Raw genomic sequence first — 14,493 nt, 5'->3', positions numbered from 1 at the left:
TCCTCCAAATGCTAATTATTGGGATAAAATTTTTTATCAATTTTGATTTGGTAGAATGTTAGGCTCTTAATGCTAATTATTAGAGTTCGATTTCCGATTATCTTAAATATATATATATATATATATATATAAACTATTTTCTCTTCCTAAGCAGATTTTGCTTCAATTATAAGAAAATGATCTTGATAAACTTTTATAAAATGAGATTCGGTAATGGCTTAAACGCTTGCTCATGTTTACCACATTACTACTAGGAAAATATCAACAGAAACGTCCAGGGTCCCGCGTTGTTATCATTGGAACAGCGTCTCAGTTGACTCTCTTTATCAATTTGATCTATTTCAGTCCCACCTCCACCAACTTCAATTCAGCTGCGGCCATGGTTGCACCTGATCTACACCTCATTTCCCACAATTTTATTTCGGCTCAATCTTATTCATTGGAGACAAATCAAGACCAAAGTTGATGAGGTCTGACCCCATTTCGCCCCTGGAGGAAATGTTGACTTTGTTAAAGGGTTGATTAATTCAAATCAAGAAATGGCATTTCAAAATGGCATGCATAAAAATTCAAGACAAAATATTTGTTTGTCTCTTATAATTGATGATGATCATGAGCGGCGTGTAAAATGTCAATCATGATTCAGGTTTGAAGTTTGAGAAAGGGTAGAATATCAGGTTTACGAATTCCAATATACGATTACAGACAAGAAAACAAATCCAACTTATGTTTGCCATGTCATATGGAAACTTCAAGTTGCAAGAGTTTACAAGAATTAAAATAGCTTTTGCGGCTCCGAATTAAGTAACCAAAAATATGTAAAGTATCAACACTCCTATAAAAAGGGCCGCAAACCATTTAAAAACCTTAAGATTATACGATTATAGATACCAATTATCAAAATCTTCGAAAATGAAATCTGATTTTTTATATTTTCAAATTACGATCTTCTTTATTAAAAAAAAAAGTAGCCTAGCAAATGAAGGTTCCTACTAAGTAATCAACTTTGACAGCTTTTACTTAGAAATGAACACAGTGAATTTGTTTCTGTAGACATACCAATTTTCGTCTACCTTGTCATGATTAAGTCAATAAAATTAATTGAATGTTGATCATTCTTTGCACCTTAATTAAGTTTCCAAGGGAAAGAGCAGGAAAAAAACTAGGAAAGCTAATCCCACATCCCTTTGAATAATGGACCGGTAAACAGTCTTCAAGTTTGATGTTCAATTGTACAGTTAAAATTTATATATGCATATAATATAAAATTTTATTGGTATGTATCAAGCATATGGCCTACTTGTTGATAATATTGTTTAAGCTTTACTCAATACCCATTTGTTTGTACCACTTTGGTACACACATATAGATATATTCTAGGAATGACTTGCTCCAAAAACAAATTCTCCAAGCCAGCTAGGTACCGCCTACAATGGCTTAAAGGTTTATGTACGCATGAACTGTTTACCAATTAGAGTTGAAAGCAATGAATTGGATGAGATCAAGGCAGAACTCGATAATTAGACATTTGGTAGGTGACAAGTAGGAACTCACCATGATGAAAATGAGGGTTTTTTTAAGAAAAAGAAAAGATAGAAAGAACCCATGTCGTGGACATAAGAGTTGGAGAGAAATGGAGAATGGAGAAAGGCATGGAAACCTTCCGCTCAATTTAATTAAGGTTTTTTGAAGAGTTGCCCATTTCCCTTGATTAAACGTGGGGAACCAAAACAATAATGACTTCACGTCAGCAATGATTAAAAGAAACCCCACCATTGGTTGGGATTCAGCTAAACCCACTTGCTTTCATTAACTTTTTCAACGTCACAAAACCTTTGCATTTCATTTATTTGCAAAGCAACAAAAAAACAAAACCAGAAAGAAAACAAATGTGCCTTTGCTATATAATTTACATTTTTTTGATCCGTACGTGGCCTAACCAAATCCAATTCCTTTTATTATCAAATGAACAACTTGTTAGTGTTCTAGTGCATTCGAAAATGTCATATGTTGAACCAAATGGACAGTCTTGAGAACCCAATTTTTTATTTGACCATTTCTTTGTTCACCCTTGTGTTTGCTTTTGTGATGATCAAAGCTTCCCACCATAAGTTTAGTTGAATAACATTTTTTTTTTTAAATTCACTCTTTAAAAAAGCCCATTCCATCCAATCTCATGTTCTTGTTTTCTTAATTTCTTGTTATTAATTAAGTGACAATTTATAAAACAAACAAATTCATCAAAATAATTTGAAACCCTAACCTTCAAGTGTTTTACTTCGAGTTATTGATCAATAAAGTAAAATAGCAATTTCATGTACATTAATATTTATAAAAATTACCTATAGTATAATTAATAATCAATCAACTATGCTGAAGTCCATATATACATATATATACATGTAGAGCTTTTAGGATCGAATGGCACAACGCCAAGCAAGCAAGAATGGGGCCAAGATGACAGTTGGATAACGTTAGAGACTTTTGCTTCACTTCTATACTTTGTCCCCAACAAAACAAAGAAAGCAAAAAATACACACAAACACCTGTTAAATTTTAATGCAATCCCTCAACCCTAGGCGATGCCCCTGACGCTGGCCAAGCCACACATTTTTATTTTATATGTGTTATTACTTTATCGGCAACCACAAGCACCGTGTAAACAAACACAGAGTGAAAATGACAAAATAAATAAATAAGAGAGAGAAGCCCACAGAAAAGTGGGCCCAAATGGCTTAACCTGGTAGGGCCCACTTGAAAGAGCCAGCCTACAATCCAAAACCGGGAGCCTAATGATCATGGGTTAGTCCACGCCAACCATTAGCCGCAGTCCACTATTTATAGAAATAAAAAAAAAAAATCATATTTCACACACTAAATGTCAATGAATTAAATAACATATCTCATTAATAAATAAATATTAATTTTAAAATAAATAAAAATTAATTTTTTAAAAAAAATTACTCATACAATATTGCTATAGAAAGTGCTAATTTTCTTTGTGTTCCAAGATACAAAGATAATTATCTTATTTTGGAAAAAAGGGTAATTATCCTATTAGTTATTGAAAAAATGTAAAAATTATATATATCAAATTTTAATTAGAAAATAACAGTTTTAATTTTATTAAGTATACAAGCAAGATTATAAAATTGAAATTTCATATTTGTAAATTTTTGTTCTTATTTATCAATGATTTATGCATTTGTATTAATTTCTTATAAGAATCACGTGATTTAATAATAAAAATTTTTATTTTTATTTTACCAATTAAAATTTAAATTTCGTTAATTTGAGATAAAAATAAATATATTTTCTTGAACTTTAATATTAATTAAATTTTTAAATTTTAATTTTAATTATCAAAATTTAAATTTTAACGCTTTCAATAAAAAAATAATATCCTTCTCTGCAACTTTAAACTCGGCTTATCTGGTTATGACTTGGAGTTTAGCCGATCGAGTCAGTGTATTATTTTTAAAAGAATTTTTTATATTACTTTATATGATTAATTTGGAAAAGTGTCAGTATCTGACGTGTATAGGGTCGGTCCGTGGGGACAGCTCGTGAAAGCTAGTTAAAACTTACAAGAGAAAAAATTAATTAATGATAAAATAAAATAATTAAGGTTATAAATATATTATTAGTATAAAAAATTGCAGACCAACCAACGGGGGAGCCTCACATCGCGTGCAATTGCGGGCGAGTACATTTTGAGAGTATTTTATTTTACTTAATCCTCCCTGGCTTTTTTCATTTGTATTGTTCATTTATGTTCATGTCATTAAAATATTTGCACAGTTATGCACCCAAAAAAATATTTGCACTTTTTGAGTTTTTTTAAAATTTATTTTGGTTTGTGCTTTTGCTAGTTTTAAAAATCAGTTTTTCTTTACATAAAAAAGCAGAAAGTCATGGAGGTAGGCTATATATGTTTCTCGATTTTTATATACATATATTTAAAAATTCAGACATCAAAACTAAAATTTTGCATTTAAATTTTTTGTAAAGTTAATATATAATTTGATTTTTGAATTATATCACTAATTTTTATAATTTGATACCCATAAAAAATTAATGGTTTGGTATTCAAACTTTTAATTCTTCAAGCCATTTATCTCATATTTTAATTCCATTAATAATATAATAATATAACGAAAAATAACGAATAAAATTATAACATATGATACATTTTCATTAGTCAATATTTATCATATAATTATTTTGACTAATACTATTAATCGACAATTCAAAATATATGACGAAAGTAAAGTTAAAGTATCAAATTATAAATTTTTTCATAGATATTAAATTATAAAAATGATGTAATTTAGATATCAAATTACAAATTAACCCATTTTTGTATAATGTAGAAATTTAATATGATATAAGCTATAGTTAGATTAATGAGTAATGCACAAAAACTCTTAATACTGGTTAAAGATATTGGATGGTGTTTTTTTTTTTTTTTTAAGAATTGGATGGTGGAATGAGTAAAAGTATAGTATTTTTTTTTTATGTGAAGCAAAAATCAAAGTTGCATTAAAAATATCGAAAAACTTATCAAATTTAGTATTATAATAAAAGAATCTTTGAATATATATAAGCTATCAAAGTTATTGCAAATAAACTTTAATTTTGTACGTGTAAAAATTTTGTAGACTTGAGCTTATCAAATGAAGATAATTTTTTTTCCTATCTTATAAAAATATCTTTTTCTATATATATTTAAGATTGTGAGAAATTAAATATTGATCATCGAAATTAAAAATTTAAGATTTTATTAACAAATCACGAGATTGTTAGTAATTTTCTCTATTCTTTGCAAAATTCAAATATATAAGTATTTTTTAAGTACTATTACATGGGAATAAACTTTGTATTATATTTATGTAAACTTGAATAAGCTAATATTTTCAAAAGAAAAAGAAACTGATTTACTTTATATACATTTCACCATGAATGCTGATTTTAATTCTAAATTAGAGAGGAGAAAGATAAAGAAATGAGAAGAGAGAAAAGGCTGTAAAGTGAAAACCCTATGCATCCCTTAAGAATGAGCATGGACATGATCATATTCTAGAAGGGTAATATTCCTGTTATTATTATGAATCTTAAAGTGTACATCACGCGGTGAACAAAAAAAAATAAAAATAAAAGAGAAACCAAAGAAAAAAAAGTGGGAAATTAAAAGAAAATTAAAAACAAAAACTACAAAGATGTTTGTAAAATTATAAAAAGAAATGGAGAGGCTTCTGATCATGTCTCTAAGTAATGAAAGCAACACTTTTCTTGCTTCCTTGAAGGCCTTTCGAGCTGCCCATTCAATCTTTGCCGTCGGATCAACTGAACACAACATTCATCAATCTCTTTCTCTTTTCTCTGAAAAAAAGGAGCAAATTAAACACTCTTCTGGTCTTTGTCAGTAGCTGGTGGGGTGGCATTGGAGGTTACCGAGTAATTTTTTTTTAACATAAATCTCTCTCAAGCAATTTCCACTGAAAAAGATTAAAAAAAAAAAAAGATAGAGAGAGAGAGAGAGAGAGAGAGAGAGAGAGAGAGAATATTTGAGAGGGATAGATTATTAGGGCATGTGTTTGTTTCTTGGCACTGCTCATTTTCGTTTCCCCTTACCCTTCTTATATAACCCTATCTCTTCTTCGTTTTCCCATTCCTCACCCCTTTCTTTTCTCTTTTCATTCTTTAATTTCCTTCCTTGGGATCTGATCTCCCTCTTCCCCTGCCGACAACTAGTGGACAAGTTATTGACTCTATAAGAGTTAGTTGTCGGGGGGTTTCAGCTCAATTCCCGAGGGTTATAACTTTTCATCACGCCCACACCTTTCTTGCTTTCTTTCTGTGTTTTTTTTGTCTGGATCAATTGCTGTGCCTTGTTAAAGTTAAAAGAGAGTGAACAAAAAAGTTAGCTTTAAGTTGATCGGTGCAAATACACGTACGAGTCTGGTTTTCAATCAGATCTCTGAGGATTAACCAGTTTGAGTTGGATAGGGTACTATGGGGCTCTAGAGAATTATCAAGCTTGTGCTATCGTGAGCTTTCTTCCTCTTTCTTTGCTGTTTCCTTTTCAGTTTATTTGTTTTCTGAATGTTTTTTGAGTGATCATTTCCCTAAGGTTTCAGATAAATAGAAGATGCTTCTGCTATACTCTAAGCAATGAAATATGAAACTATACAAGATATGATGTCTTTCACTATTTGATCAGTTCTTGAAGATTGTTGCTTTTTAGCTCAACATGGCTTCAGTTTGATCTGTATACTTTTTTAATTCCTATATATATATATATATATATATATATAATCTTGTTTCATAGATCCCAAGTATCGTCTCCTTTATTGGGTTGTTTCTATTACTTGGTGATATTTTATGCAAGGGGGCTTAACCGCTTAAGGTCTTTGTTTTTTCTTCATTATATTTCCTAGGTTTTTCAAGTTCTCTAGCAACATTTTCTTTTTCTTTGACATAAAGAACTGCTGTTTTTCTTCTCTTTCTGAAATTTTGTTTTTTGAGGTATCACAACCAGAGGATTAATCTTGTTTCCACATATCACATGTTCAACTTTTTTTTTTTAGTTTTGAGATGGTTGAGTTTAGATCTCACTTTATATGAATTAGATGATAGTTCTAGTGCTATGGGGTACATGAAATTGTCATCTCGAAATTATTACAGAAGGAACGAAGAATCATTAAAAGTTTTATGCATCATTATTCTTTCTTCTACTACTTTTTTTTTCTTCTTCTTCTTCTTATGAGTTATGAATATTAACTTTGAATATTACATGTAATATCATCTTACTTATGTTCTTGTCGATTCTTAAAACAATTACTCTTCTTATGCCTGTCTCATAAAGTAAAGATTTTAAATTTGATTCCCTATACCTATCCAGAATTCACTTTTATGAGTGGAGAAACACTTTATTGTTCATCTACTCTTCATTCATATAGCACATAGCTGAAATTCAAGAAAACTTGAGCTTTATATATCTTGCACATTTTATTAGTTAGGATTAAAACTCATGAGTAAACAGCCATGGTTTTTATGAGTAGAGTAGTGTTTATATTTATTCTTCTCAATTTCTCATCAGTTTTATCCCTAGTTTTTGTATACTCTTTATGAGATTCTATTATGATCGAATGTCACATATTAATGGAACTAATTCTTTTCCTCTCACAATTGAGCAACCAAAAAAAAAAAAAACCATTTCTCCTTTATACAGTATCCAGAATTAAATTACAAGTTTTGAATCTGGAGCTAATGACCCTAAATCATATAGGAGAAAGGCGAAGATTGGATTAATGACTTAAAAGCTTTCCTGTTTATACCCTTCCAAGAGACTTTGTATCCTGGACCCCGATCTATCTGTAATACATTAATGCCCGTTTAGTCCATGTATGCATATGCAAGGGATATGCTTTTTCGGTGTAGCATAGAAAGCAGCATGGAGATTTTGTAGCCAACTTTTAGATATGGAGCTAAAACTTACAATATATTCTAAAATAGAAAGGTTAAGCCAAAAAAATGATAGCTCTTTCCGTCTGAGAAAACTTGTCTTAGAAGTGCATCTAACTTAATCATTATTAGATATAATGATTTGTTTTGTTACAGCTGGAGACAAAATCTTGTTTGGGTAGTAGAATGCATTAGGTTAAACCAATTCCCTCTTGAATTAGACCTTATCCAAATAATATATTTTTGCATCCACTCCTTTTTCTTGGAACTGTTATAGACTATTTTCGGTTGTCCTAACATATATCATGTGGCAAAATAGTAATAATGCATGGTTTATGCATTTTGAATTTCCATGCTCAAAGAGATTTTCTTTTCGCCATAATCCTTTGCCTTCCACATGAAACATATGATGTTTGTTCATGTATGATCTGCACTACATACGCCAATAAGGGATGGAATTCAGCATGATTTTTTGTGTATACATATGTTTCATGCAAGGAAACCAAAAGTAGTGAGTAAGTGATAAATATATTTTTACTTGAAACAATAATTAATAGTGCTTTATTTGCTTCAAATGTGAAGACATTTATACTTCCCTTTAAGTGCTCTACTTGTGTAACAAATGTTCAGTTTGTCTCAATATAATAACTTTTGTATCCTGGTTAGGTGACTTGCACGGCCATATTTGATATGGATTGTCTATAACTTTGAGAAACATATAATCTCACAATATATCTTTATAATATGAATTTTTTTTCTTACTTTTTCTCTTTTTTTGTTTTCAAGTCTCCTTTTATTGTAAATTAGCTTCATACTATAACTTGTAAGTGAGAAGTCTCAATTAAATTTCTTTTAGTTCCAAAACACGCACCAAATCAAAGGTGTGTGATTTTTTTACCATTCATATTTCATCTGTGCTTCTTCTTATTCCCACCAGTATTTGGGATGGAGAACATATCAAACTGTAGTAGTGGATATACGTTCGATTGGAATTTAGTATCAAATTGTGTCATACACTTCCATGACAATTCTTCCATGATTCCTAACTTTTGAATTATCTATTTGTTGTAAATTTTACTTTTTTTGTGCTTGTATATCTTTATGAGCTCATATATGTTACTGATAATGTGCCATTTTAATATGTGCAGGTTTTGAGTCTTTGAAAGAATATGAATACCTTTACACACGTTCCCCCAGGCTTTAGGTTCCATCCCACAGATGAAGAACTTGTTGATTATTATCTCAGAAAAAAGGTTGCTTCAAAACGGATAGATCTGGATGTCATCAAAGATGTTGACCTCTATAAAATTGAACCATGGGATCTGCAAGGTATAAATATTCCCATTTTTTCTCACATTGTTTCTGGTACAGCATTTAAAAAAAAAACAAAACCCTTGCCTAAATTATTTAATCAACCATTGATATTGATTATTTTGGTTTGTTTGGATAAACAGAATTGTGCAGAATAGGAAATGAGGAGCAGAATGACTGGTACTTCTTTAGCCACAAAGATAAGAAGTATCCAACAGGTACTCGCACTAATAGAGCAACAAAAGCAGGATTTTGGAAAGCTACTGGAAGAGACAAGGGTATTTACACCAGGCATAGCCTCATTGGCATGAGAAAAACCCTAGTCTTCTACAAAGGACGAGCACCCAATGGGCTAAAATCTGATTGGATCATGCATGAGTATCGACTAGAAACAAATGAAAATGGAACTCCTCAGGTAAGTATATATATTTACTGTTTTATCTAGGTAAAAAAAGTTTTTGTTTACTTTAATTAGTAATTGATATATATTGTACATTATATTTACCATTTTATCTCTGTAATTAAAAAATGCTTGTGATTCCTGTCTTTTCCATAAGATATATATTTTTTAATTTCTATTTTATCAATTCTAAACCTTTTTTTTCTTAAGTAATGTTTGTAGGAAATCTGATAATTTATTCTTTTTCTAAGTTGAGAAACGTTTGGTGCAATTCCATGTGTGTACATTTTTATACACATGTACAACCATGCACGAAAATGAGATCTCCTTGAAGTTTTGCATTTCCATGGTATGACTAATTTGATGTTTTTGTTATTCCTGCAGGAAGAAGGATGGGTGGTTTGCAGGGTGTTCAAGAAGCGAATGACAACAGTGCAAAAAGTGGGTGAATATGAATCTTCATGTTGGTACGACGACCAGGTCTCATTCATGCAGGAACTTGATTCCCCAAGGCGAATTCCTCAGCCTTATGCATCATACCATCCCCATTATCCCTGCAAGCAGGAGCTTGAGTTGCAATACAATTTGCCTCATGACCCTTTGCTCCAGCTCCCTCAGTTAGAAAGTCCGAAAGTTCCACAATCTGCTGCTAGTGTAAACTGCAACTCAGCTCCTTATGGTTACGATAGGAACAATGGAAGCACATTGCAGTCCTCAACCCTAACACAAGAAGAGCACATGAACCCAGGGCATCAGCAAAATCTGAATTCGCTTTATAACAATAGTACTGAACAAGCTGTGGATCAAGTGACAGATTGGCGAGTTCTTGATAAATTTGTTGCCTCTCAGCTCAGTCATGAGGAAGCTTCCAAGGGAAACAACTACTCCAATGCAGCCAACAACTTTCAAATGGCTGAACAAATGAATTTTCTATCCAATGAATCCGGAAGGCCAGAATTTGTTCATCAGGAATATGCCTCCACATCCACTTTGAGTTGTCAAATTGATCTGTGGAAGTGAAAGCATATTCTAGCAATTATAGCATACATACTAATTATAGGAAGCACACTTATAAGAAAAGAAGTCTTTAATCCAGGTTGCTGTACATAATAAAACTATATAATGGTATTGTATTAGCTATGGGACTGCTGGTGTCCTTAATTTGTATTGATTAATACTAGGCATGGAGTTATTACTAGATTGAGCATTGCAAGTACAAATAAATTACTACTTTTAGGTGGACTATGGCTGAGTGCTCTTTGGGTCTGACTCGGCCTAATATTGAATGTATTGCAGCTCTTGATATACATATGAAGGGTGTCTTTATTGTAATCTATGTTTTCAAATTGATATAGCATTGCAAGTACTATTTCTCTTGTCATCCCCCCTTGCCATTTTTTTTTAATTTACCTTTTAATCTTGCTTTCACAAATTTTCAGATAAACAAAAGCTTAATCTTTTGGCTAAGAATCGTATATGCGGTAAGTGAATTAATTCAATCCCTTTTGATAAAAAATTTGATGCAGTAAGTGAAATATTTCAGCGAGGAGAGGAAAACAAGCTGCATTTTGTGAAAAAAAGAACAACATCCTACTTTGGGACCAATCATGCTGCAGATATGATAAATATATATATATATATATATATGCATAAGCTAAGAAGAATAGTAGTTTAATTTTACATCTCAGGCTAAAATGAATCTTATTTTAAGTTCATTCCTCAACGTTGAACTAATTAGTCGAATGAAGACAAGTTAAATGCCAGCAGCTCAGAATCACTAAAAGAGCAAAATGGCTTGCTAGCGCAGTCCTACTCTAATGCATGTAGTTAGTGACGAGATATAAATGGTCTATGCTGTAACCAAAGCAAACCACAAAAAAAAATAATGGTCATACACTACCCAAATATTTACCAACTGTTCATTAAAAAGGTTGCAGTTATAGGCTTACGGTTGAAAGCACCAAAACAAGAAGGATAATGGAGACCATCTACTACCAAATGTGAGATAAGGGAGGATGCATTTTAATGAAAAAAGCTTTTGTTACTTCCTAAACAAGGACAAAGAATTTAGATGCTAATATTAACTGTCATTCTCTGTTCACAAAATCATATCTTAATTTTTGTCTAAAAGTTGCAGAAGAGTACAAAAAGATTGACAAAAGTTCCTTTCACAAAAAATTTGTTGTTGGAATAATTTTTACTAACAGAATACCTTTGGTGTAACTACATACCTGTTCAAGAAGATGTTTTAAGACGAAGGCAGCCAGAAGTTCTATCTCCTTCAGGTTAGCAGACTCGTTAGATCCTTATGCAAAAAGTTGAACTTGATAATATATAGAGAGATAGGGAAGCATATATATAGGAACCTTCAGGCTGCAGCACTCTCATATGTCTCAAATTTCAGCAATATATTTAGACTGAAAATGCCTTGAAGAGACTGGATATTGACAGATCTTTGACATGGGAAATGTCTTTAAACTTTTGGCTCATCAGAGATTGACATAGATTTTCAGCCACGCAGCTCTGCTGCTCAGGCCTTCATGATGAGCTTCCAAGGTTGCAAAACATGAAGGAGCTAAAATTGTTCAAAGAATAGGCAGGGAGAGGGGTGGCAGCAATTGACCGCATGAAGTATGTTTTGAAATTTTACCAGCTTCGTTTAAATAGCAGGAGGAAGGGAAACAAACTTAAGGAATCTAGTAATAATGTATAAAAGGACTAACCAGCAAGAAAAGCAGTACAATTGTTTGGTTGTTATTCACTTGTAGAACATCCTTTTACTTGGGTTGAAGTCAAGCATGAAAATCCCTTTAAAGCAATGAAAATTTTCCAAGCGACATAATCATTGGGCGTGCTCTCATGGACTCATAATGGAACAAATCTAACTTGTAAAGAGGCATGCTTAGCCGAAGGATTCCTCATTGGAAAGAAGCAGATCGAAAGATAAAATGCTTTAGAAAGTGCTTCTTTCTGACTAAGTTTTACGTGAAATTTTAGTCTTTCCTCCTTAGGGTTTTATTTGGAGTCTTCTTGGTATATAATCATGGCTTCCTTTCCAAACAGAACATTTACCGTCCATTTTCTCTGAACCAAATGTGAGAATAAGAGAGAGAGAGAGAGAGAGAGAGAGAGAGAGAGAGAGAGAGAGAGAGAGAGAGGGTGGCCTCATTTCTGTGCCCACCAAAGCCCATAGCAAGCAGACCATGCGCACATTGATGCATATAGGTGTGACAGAATAATTAGGGTTCAATGTTAGAAATGTTGTTTGCAGGTTAAGTAAGATAACATCAATATTGATCATGTGAAAGCAAAATCTCCATGTGAGTCACCATTAATTAGCGTGCTTCATTAGTTTCCCAAATCCCAAACCCCCACATTTCCCGCAGTCCAGACCTTAATCCATTTTATGTTTCCATTAGCCATCATCTCCTTAGGATTGCTAACATGCTGTGAGAATAAACAATGTTTTAAAATGCTCTAAGCCCTAGTATTTTTCTTTTTCAATTTGATCTCTTGGACCACATTGTCTGAATCGCCCTTACTTTGGTGCTTGAGTAGGCTCATGATTTGAGTGGGTTTTCAAACCTGTGTAACTTAGCAATTCAGCTTACTCATTTTGTGTTGCTTTGACGCATTATTTACTGGAATAACCGAACCTTTAGTGATTGAACCTGTTAACATATATACACATAAAACAATATCATAACATGGTAAAATTTTGATAGCTGAATAAGTAGTATTTACATCTCACAAATTGTTGCAATACCTGAGTAACTATGGAGGTATACAGGGACGGAAATCCTATAATCCTTTTTAAATATATTATGATATTAAACAAAAATTTTAATATTTTTACATTTTACCCTCACTAAATTAAAAAAGGAAACACATAAAAGGAAAAATTTTAAAAATATTATAAAGTATAGATATACTTTAGTAAAAAAAAATTGACTCATTTCAAAAGAAAATAAAGTATCATATGTAAATATTAATAAATTTTAGCTTATAAGTAATTATTTTATGTAAGCCTCACTTAGCTAACTTAAGTCACAATTTAGTATTATTTTTCTTTCTTTTGTCTCCATTTTTCTATTCTCCTCTCTTTCCATTTGCAGACTTCAATTTTTTTTATTTATTTGAAATATCATTATATTATTGTAAAAGTGACAAAGTTAAGCATAAAATAATAAAATGTTTGTAAAAAGAAAAAAAAAAGCTTAAACTAAAGCTAAATTAATCTTATATAGTAAAATATAGATAACAAGTAAAACAAAACTATGACAAAATACTCAAGATAAAAAAATTTATTCTTAACATATCAAAGTACTTTCTTCTCTTGTTGTTTTTCTTTTATATTGATAATGTGATAGGGTGTTTTTTTAACATTATTTAGAATTTATAATAATATGTATTTGATGTAAAATAATGTTGTAGAGATGTAACATATCAAACTTGTGGAAATATAATCTAACAAAATCTAAATTTTAAAAAAAAAAAACTAGTATCGATTTTAAAATTATTAAAAAAGTTAAAAATTATATCAAAATAGCTTATTGTTGGTCCTATTTTGTATTTTTATATCTTATCTTATGTTTTAAAAACTATAAAGAAATTAAATTAGAATTTGATTTAAGTTAGTCAAAGACAAATATTATTAATAAGAGAAAGTAAATTTTAAAAGAAATATATGAAATTGAATAAAGTTATATATCTTTTAATAATGTCAATAAAAAAAATCCTACATTTTCTACTTATGAAAACTATTTAACTCAATTTTATAGTACTATTTTCATTTGAAAAATGAAAATATTATGTATTTGTATTTATTTGATATTTAAATTTTTTATGCATTTAATATTATAAGTTTTTGTTATATTTTTATTAATTTCTATTTAAACATTTTATATATTTGGTAGTGTAACAAATATTTCAAAATTTTTTATTAAAACTCTGTGTTACAATTAGAAAACATTATCTTTACGTTAAATAAAAAAATTTAAGTAAATATATTATATAATAAATTTGTCCCCGTTTAAAAAAAATCTTCGATCCATCTCTCAAGGTGTAGAATTCCTTGTCATAATACAGCTACTCTGTTAGTAGCTACATTGGTATGGGCAGAACGTATGTACTGGAATAAAATATGACAGCAATATATATTTTTCATCCCATGGTCTCCTGTGTTGTATGATAATCATAATTCTCTATGCTTGTTGAGATTAATGCTGTTCTCAGTGTATTGAAAAGAGTTGGAGCACATGGATAGTTTTGGGTGATAAGAGTCGAGTTGAATGTCATACCATGAAAGGTTTTGC

At 30.8% G+C, this 14,493-nt stretch overlaps 1 protein-coding gene across 1 annotated transcript; it reads left to right on the top strand.

Annotated features, from left to right (window-relative positions):
• The first annotated feature begins 5,535 nt into the window (after window positions 1-5,535).
• LOC111286738 (NAC domain-containing protein 7-like) lies at window positions 5,536-10,731 on the top strand. The gene is made up of 4 exons (XM_022876914.2): window positions 5,536-6,050; window positions 8,616-8,796; window positions 8,922-9,193; window positions 9,563-10,731. The coding sequence occupies exons 2-4, from the start codon at window positions 8,637-8,639 to the stop codon at window positions 10,196-10,198; spliced, it is 1,068 nt and encodes a 355-aa protein (XP_022732649.2). The 5' UTR covers window positions 5,536-6,050; window positions 8,616-8,636; the 3' UTR covers window positions 10,199-10,731.
• The last annotated feature ends 3,762 nt before the right edge of the window (window positions 10,732-14,493 follow it).

This window comes from Durio zibethinus, chromosome 17 (genome assembly GCF_047325235.1).
Source record: "Durio zibethinus cultivar Kanyao isolate XHJ-2024 chromosome 17, ASM4732523v1, whole genome shotgun sequence".
Lineage (NCBI taxonomy): Eukaryota > Viridiplantae > Streptophyta > Magnoliopsida > Malvales > Malvaceae > Durio > Durio zibethinus.
Note: the sequence above shows the minus strand (reverse complement) of the source record. Positions and strands in the feature narration are given on the sequence as shown.

Bases quoted from the DNA above. Each gene is read 5' to 3' on its own strand.
- LOC111286738 (XM_022876914.2), top strand. From the start codon at position 8,637: ATGAATACCTTTACACACGTTCCCCCAGGCTTTAGGTTCCATCCCACA. The intron at 8,797-8,921 runs GTATAAATATTC...TTGGATAAACAG, and splicing joins TGAACCATGGGATCTGCAAG to AATTGTGCAGAATAGGAAAT. The intron at 9,194-9,562 runs GTAAGTATATAT...TTATTCCTGCAG, and splicing joins ATGAAAATGGAACTCCTCAG to GAAGAAGGATGGGTGGTTTG.